The sequence below is a fragment of the Leptopilina heterotoma genome, unplaced genomic scaffold (genome assembly GCF_015476425.1).
Source record: "Leptopilina heterotoma isolate Lh14 unplaced genomic scaffold, ASM1547642v1 Lhet_97, whole genome shotgun sequence".
NCBI classification, from domain to species: domain Eukaryota; kingdom Metazoa; phylum Arthropoda; class Insecta; order Hymenoptera; family Figitidae; genus Leptopilina; species Leptopilina heterotoma.
In genome coordinates, this window is record NW_025111203.1 from 640465 (window position 1) to 648531 (window position 8067).

Below are 8067 nucleotides of genomic sequence, written 5' to 3' on the forward strand. Positions count from 1 at the left end.
AAAATTAATTATTTAAAACAATGTTTATGAAATTCTTATGGAGACTTCAATTCTTCTAAAAAATAACCAAACTATTCACAGAATTCAATTCTTTTTAAACATTTTAATAAAAAATTTTTTATTTAAAAATTTTCCCCCGTAATTCAATTATGTTCATAAATAATAAAATTCGTTGCTGGAATTCAATTATTTTTGAAATTTTAATAAAATTCTTTGCAACTATTCAATTATTTTCATGAATAATAAAATTCATCGCATGATTTCAATTATTTTTAATACAATTTTATAGGAATTGCTCGAGAATTGTCATTATTCTTAAAAATTTAATTTCTATTCCTCGCGAAAATCAATTATTTAAAAAAAATGTTTTTTTAAATTCTTTGAAGAATTTATATATTTAAAAAAATATTACAATTTTTCACAAGAATTCAATTATTTGCAAATATTTTAATAAAATTGATCGAAAGAAACCAATTATTTTAAATACAATTTTAATTAAATTTTTTTGAAATAGATTAATTATACTTTTAGATTTTAATAAAATTCTTCCCAAGAATGCAATTACTTATGTAAATAATTCTTTGAAAGAATTCAATTATGTCGATAAATAACAAAATTACCTATTCCCGAAAATTAAAATTATTTTCAGGCATTTTAATAAAATTTTTGGCAAAATTCAATTATTTTTAAAAAATAATAAATTTTTTCTTGGAAATTCAATTATTTTTAAAAATTCTAATAAAATCTATTTGTAAAATTTCGTAAAATTTCATAAAATTTCGAAACAGAATTTAATTATTAATTAAAAAAATTTTTGGTAAACATTTTAGTAAGAATTCAATTCTTTTCATAAATAATCAAAATTTCTTAGGAATTCAATTATTTAACTTAGAATTTGCATAAAATTAGTGGAAAGAAATTAATTATTTAAAAATTTTAATAAAATTCTTCGCAAGAGTCAAATTATTTTTATAAATATTTAAATTCTTTCATGAATAATAAAATTCGTTGCAGGAATTCAATTATTTTTGAAATTTTAATAAAATTCTTTGCAACTATTTAACTATTTTCATAAATAATAAAATTAATCGCAGGATTTTAATTATTTTTAATACAATTTTACAAGAATTGCTCAAAAAATATTATTAGTAAAAATTTAATTTCAATTCCTCAAAAAATTTCTAATTGAATTTCTTCAAAGAATTGAAATATTTTTAAACATTTTAAAAAAATTCTTTGCAAAATTCAATTATTTTCATAAATAACAATATTCATCACAAGAATTCAATTATTTTTAAAAATTCTGATAAAATCATTCGCAAGAATTCAATAATTTAAAAAAAAATTTAATAAAATGCCGCACAGACATTCAATTATTCTCAAAAATTTTAATAGAATTCTTTGTAAAATTTAATTATTTTAAAAAACTTTTATAGAAGATATTTTCAATATCTTCTATTTTTATAAAATTTCCAAACATACTTCAATTATTTAAAAAAACATTTTGTAAAAATCTTCGTAAGAATTCAATTCTTTTCATAAATAATTGGCAGAATTTGATTATTTACAAAAATATTAAAATTTGTCACAGAAATTCAATTATTTTCAATGATTTTAATAAAATTGTTCAAACGAATTGTCGAAAGAATTTAATTAAATCGATAAATAACAAAATTATTCTCGAAAATTCAATTATTTTAAGGAATTTTAATAAAATTCTCTGCAAAATTTAATTATTTTAATAAATAACAATATTTATCACGAGGATTCAATTATTTTTAAAAGTAATAAATATTTTTCCTTGGAAATTCAGTTATTTAAAAAAATTTTAATAAAATCTATTTTTAAAGTTGAAAAATTTGATCCAACGTAAGGTTAATTTTTTAAAAAAAATTTTCGCAATTCAATGATTTTCAATATTTTCTATTTTTTATAAACTTTCCAAACAGAATTCAATTATTTAATAATTTTTTGTAGTAAAAATCTTCGTAAGAATTCAATTCTTTTCATGAATTATAAAAATTTTTGAGGATTTCATTTATTTAAATTAGAATTTGCATAAAATTAATCGAAAGAAATCAATTATTTATAAATTTTTATAAAATTCTTCGCAAGAATTAAATGATTTTTATAAATATTTAAATTTTTTCATGTATAATAAAATTTGTTGTGGGAATTCAATTTATTATTAGGATATTAAAGAAGTAAGTATTTTTGATGAAAATTAGGAAAAAGACAGAAAAATAAAAAATATGGAATGTAATTTTTGTCAGTTTTGTGAAGTGTCTAAAACGAGTTTTTTTTTGGTCTCAAGTTTAATTTTGCGACAGCTACCTTTTTACTACCGTCAACTGGGGCTATTTTGTGCATCCGGGGGCTATTTTGTGCACGCGAGTTTTTTAATGAATAAAATTATTAAAATGAATTATTTTAATCTGCTATTTTGTAAAATGAAAGTTTGATTACATGACAAAAGAGAGCACTAAATGTTATTATTTAATTCTTTGTCAATTAAGAGAAAAAAATTCCTAAAAGCGGAAAATTTGTGTCAAAAATTTTGAAAGTTCGGAAAAATTATACCAGATCTTCTAGAGTTTTAATGTGTCTCATAAACTGAGTTAGATATTTGTTGTCAATTGTGTTGTGATGATACATACGTAATGCGCTAACTTTTTATTCATTATTTTAAGAGAAAAGTGAAAAAAACTGAAAAACCAGAATTCCATGGGGCTATTTTGTGCACTTAAAAAAATCAAATATTTTTCATAAATATTTTATTTAGTAAGTAAAGAAGATTTTGTGTATCATTTTTATACATTTTTGTCTTACTTTTCTGTCAAAAGACTGTAAATACGTTAATTAAAATCATTAAAACGATTAAAACCTCAACCGGTGCGCAACGTAACCTCAAAAAATGAACTTTAATTAATATTTATAAGTTTTTCAAATTAGTTTTAAAACTATTTTCTCGTTTCTCTTAAAATAACTTGAAAAGCATATTAGATATTAAATTGTTATCTATTTAACCTTAAAAATATTTATTTCAAGTTTTTTAAAAATATCATTCAAAACTATTAAAAAAGCTCCTATTGAAATGATGTTTTAAAGTTATTTATAAGTGTTTAAACGATCATTTTATAATTATATTAGTATATTATTATAAAATATATATTAAAAAAGAAAAAAATGTTATTTACTATCTGCGTAATATACAATTTAAAGAAAGATTGTTAATTTTTAGTAAATTCAGATTTTAGCAAAATTTTAGTGCTTTATTTTACATTTTTTGTATAATATATCTACAAAAAAAATTTTACTAGGTCATTCTTTTTTTAACTTACTCTCAAATATATACACAAAAGATTTCATGAAGCAGAAACGATTAAAAAAAATGTTTACGCAACATTATAGAAAGACAAAGTTCGATGCACAAAATAGCCCCATCCCGGGAACTATTGTGTGCACAACTTTCAATGACTACAGCTAAGACAAAAATTTTGTTTCTTTGCCAAATTTATAGGAAACCTTCAGAAGGATGTCCACAACATATATCAAAAGTTGATTTTCTTTATTCTTTTAATTCTGAATTTTAATAAATCTTTGAGTAAAAAAAAGCTATTTGGTGCACAAAATAGCCCCAGTTGACGGTACTTTTTTCAGTTTGAAAGCTACTTTTTTAAAATTAATTATCGAGTGCGAAGACTGAAAATGGGTATTGCGAAATAAGGAACAATAAGTCTTGATAAAAATTTTTGAAGGTTTTTCTTGTTTTTCAACACAGTTAAAACTAAATCATATTGATATAATAATATTTTGGAATTGGATTAACATAGTACTATCATTATTTGACAGGGTGGACCAGTAACAGTTAATACGTTCACTGGCAGACCATCATCTCTACCTCCCTACATATCACCGCCACCTGCCATAATTCAAGAAGGTCAAAATATTTCAGTGGTCGATGGAAGAAGGCCATCTGAAAGTGGATCGGAAAGCGAACAAAATGCAACAGGATATCGTAAAGATCGAGATTTTAAAAGAAGTTCTGTTTTGAGTAATCTTTTCGGAAGAAGAAAAAAGCCATCTCAAACCTAAAATTTTGTAGATCCGTTAAATATTTTTATATTTTATATATATATATACAATTACATGTATCTGTTATAATGGAACCCTATAGATATATATTCATTATAAACGGACCAAACGAAACAATTTCCTTTCTATTCAGTCATAAATTTTGAAAATTAATTTCAATTTAATATGAATATGCTTTTTGTATATATAAAATATTTTTGTTGATTGAAAATGTATCAAAAAATGAATTACATATATTTTTTAATAAAAAAGAGGTTCGATAATATTTTTTTTTTGAAGACAAAGACTTGTTAATTAAATGAAATTCGAATTTATAACAGATTATTTTTTCAGATATTTAATGTTTTATGATATAAAGTCGTGTATTTTATAAATGCGAAATGTGGAAAAGAATAATTTAAGAAACAAAAGAAGACCATTTTTCGCATGATTCAAGTAATATTGATTTTTTATTTTTGTAATACAAGGCTTCTGACTGCAACTGTAAATTTCAATATAATTATTAGCAATTAACTATATAAATATATATATTATATTAAATGTATCACTTCCCAAAAATGATTTATCAATATGTCGGTTTAATGTGTACCTGACCTTGACGGTAAAGAAATTACTTTATATTTCATGGTAGTTGAAATTATAATTGTTTATATTGTAGATGACATAATACTTATAAATTATAAATATTCTATGATGAAAGTAACAGTTGGGACCAATGACTGTATTAATCAAGATCCTAAAATATTTCTGTACTTTTGAATAAAGAAAATATTTTTAAATACTATATGAATTTCTGAATAATTTTAATTTGTAGGAAACTCAATCGAGTATGAACATCTATTTTTTTCTCTAAGGGGCAGAATTCGTGAAATTTTCACGAGAAATGAGAAATATTTTTTTTAAATCGAAATGTTGAAAAAACATTACTATTTGGCCTTAGGAATGAGTCTACCAAAGGACAGAAAAAAAATTTTTTTTCAGGCTTGGCACTCATCTTCTAAAACCTACTATTTACTATTTTTTTTTAAGTTATGCTACTATTTAGGTACTTTTTTTAGATTTCAGCCACTAAAAGATACTGTTTATGTTTTTTTGAGAATTTCCACTACCTGAACCTTAAAACTGCTATGCCGGTCTGACAGACCGCTACAAAAATTTGCTTTGCTTATAACTTTTTTTCAAAGTATAATAAGAACGTGAGCTTTTCAGTAGCTTCATGTTTTATGAAAATCTGTTAGTTGACAACTTTTTCAAAAATTTTTTTTTTCAAATTCGTTAAATTTTGTATTGTAGCATATGTAAAAATAAAAAAAATTGAATTAAAATAATATAAAAATGACTTTTTTATGTTAAAAAGTAAAAAATATTTACAATATAGTAATTAGAAAATTATAAATTACTAAAGAAAACCGTAAAAAAGGGAATACTGGTGATTTTTCAGCACGTAGCAGTTTAAAGGTAAATTAGCTAACACTAGAAATAAAAAAACTATTCTTAAAAATTATAATCAAATTCTTTAAAACGATTCAATTATTTTCAATAAAGGGCAGCACCTAATGGGCCCATAAAATTCTCTAATTGCTTCCTCATAAAGGAAGCTTTGTATTAGCAAAATTTTGGATTGTCATTTTTTGACATATTTAAAAATTTTTTTTTATTATGCCTAATACTTTAGTACTTTATATATGCACAGGAACTCCCCGTATAGATGTTCTAAATAAATAAAAAAAAATGCCGACGTATTTTGACCTCCGAAGTCCAAAAAACGGATTTTAAAAATTTGTCCCGATGTGTGTGTGTGTGTGTGTACTAACATTACATTTGCCTCAATATCTCAGAACGCGAAAGAGCTAAAGGCCTAAATTTGTTTTTAAATTGTAGGTCTCCCCGGGGGACATAAAATGAGAGTATTTTCAGCCCGATTCATAAAGTTTAACTATTTTTTTTGCATTTTTCATTTAGTAAAAAAACGTTTTTTGCCCATAACTTTAAAAAAATGTTAGGACACCTATAACTGTTTTTCCATAATTTTGTAGAGTTTTTTTAGACGCATCTTTTGAGCCCTCATTGAACATTTTTCGTCCATATTAACCGGAGTTATTAAACTTTTAAAAATCAAAAATTTTGGAAAATAAGACTTTTTTAAAATTTTTTTTAAATTATGTAAAAGTAACTTCAAAAAATTATTACCAACTTGAAGAGCATTAAAAAACGCTTCGATTGACCTATTTTTGAACCTGATTCGGGCAAAAATTATGAAATTATTGGTATTTGAAAAATCAAGAATTGTGGAAAATATCATTTTTTCAACATTCTTGTTTATGAATTTATGTGTAATTATTAAACTATTATTACCACCCAAGCAGCACGGAATATAACCTGAAGATGAAGGGAATATTACATTTCATATTTGGAGTATTCCAGTGGAATGTTCCAGGGATCTTAAAGTAATATTAAAATGTCCGCCCCACAGGAATATTACAAGATAACATTGAGGGAATGTTCCACGGTAATATCGAAGCAATATTCTAGGATGATGTTGACGGAAGGTTCCATCGTAATATTAATGGAATATTCCAGGTTCATGTTGAGGGAATATTGAGGGAATGTTCCAAGAATATTCCCTGGGAACATTCCAAAATTTCATACTTTGAAAAAATTTGACTTTTTTTTCTTTTTTTCTTCTTTCTTTAGTAAAAATGAGATTCAATGGCATTTTCAACATATTTAATGTTACCTGGAAACATTCCCTCAACATGACCCTGGAATATTCTATTAATATTACGGTGGAACATTCCCTCAACATTATCCTGGAATATTGCTTTGATATTACCGTGGAACATTCCCTCAATGTTATCTTGGAATATTCCTGTGGGGCGGACATTTAAATATTACTTTAAGATCCCTGGAACATTCCACTGGAATACTCCGAATATGAAATGTAATATTCCCTTCATCTTCAGGGTATATTCCGTGCTGCTTGGGATTTTATAGAATATATAAAAACACATTTTTTAGACCAAGATTTAATGATTTTTAACTCTTTTATAAAAAGTAATTCTTATATTTCAATTATTATTATTTCTATGAGGAAGCAAAGTGTTCATGAAATGAACATCGAAATTATAAAAATGTACAACTTGGTAGCGGTTTTTTACTTCCTGACGTCGTATTATAATGGATTTTCAATTTCTTTTGCGCAAATGATGAAGCGTTTACACCTTCTGTAAAAATTGTCCAGAAAGGAAAATTTGCATTGGAGTAAGAGAGTCAGATACACAGTCTGCCTCTCTTACTCCAATGAAAAATTTTCCGTTCTGAAAATTTTTACCGAAGGTGTAAATGCTCCCTGAAAGTACAAAAATTCAGGATAGCTAGTATAGTATTTTTCCCGAATTTGCAATAACTGTCCAAATTGGGAGAAACATCCTTTTGAAAACTCGAAATTACGTTACGCGTTCAAGCATTCACTTTTGATTAAAAGTTATCTTTTTAAAATAATTATCAAAAATTGAGAGGCTGGATGCTATAATTAAATCAACTATTATTTAGCAGCATTCTTTGTTAATGAAAATATTAAATTAGCCGAATTTATAAAGTTTAGAATTTTTATTTTGACGACGCAGTTATTGTTCATGTTTTTTAAAATGAAGAATGAAGGTGCCGTCCCATGTCGGCGTAAAAACGTCAAAGCGTTGAGGGTGGAGTCCCATGACAGCGTTTTGCGTTGCGTCGTAATGGGAGAAAAAAAGACGCAAATATACGTTTGCTGCATTCTCTCTCATTACAACGCAACGCAAAACGCTGCCATGGGACTGCGGCCTGAAGCGTCGGCGTTAAAGTATGAGAGTGAACGAGATAGAGATATAAGGTTGTTTCTTTCACTCTCATGCATTTACGTTTTGACGCCGACGCTTTGACGTTTTTACGCCGACATGGGACGGCACCTTTAGGTTAATTTGTTAGAAAATG

The 8067-nt window shown here is 25.1% G+C and overlaps 1 protein-coding gene across 1 annotated transcript in view; it reads left to right on the forward strand.

The window, feature by feature from the left end:
* Window positions 1–4879, forward strand: part of LOC122512346 (spectrin alpha chain) — a 65022-nt gene extending 60143 nt beyond the window's left edge. The window contains exon 10 of the mRNA XM_043628124.1: window positions 3853–4879. Within this exon, the coding sequence (XP_043484059.1) occupies window positions 3853–4095 (243 nt within the window). The 3' untranslated portion in view covers window positions 4096–4879. The remainder of the gene's footprint in view (window positions 1–3852) is intronic.
* Window positions 4880–8067: the final 3188 nt, after the last annotated feature.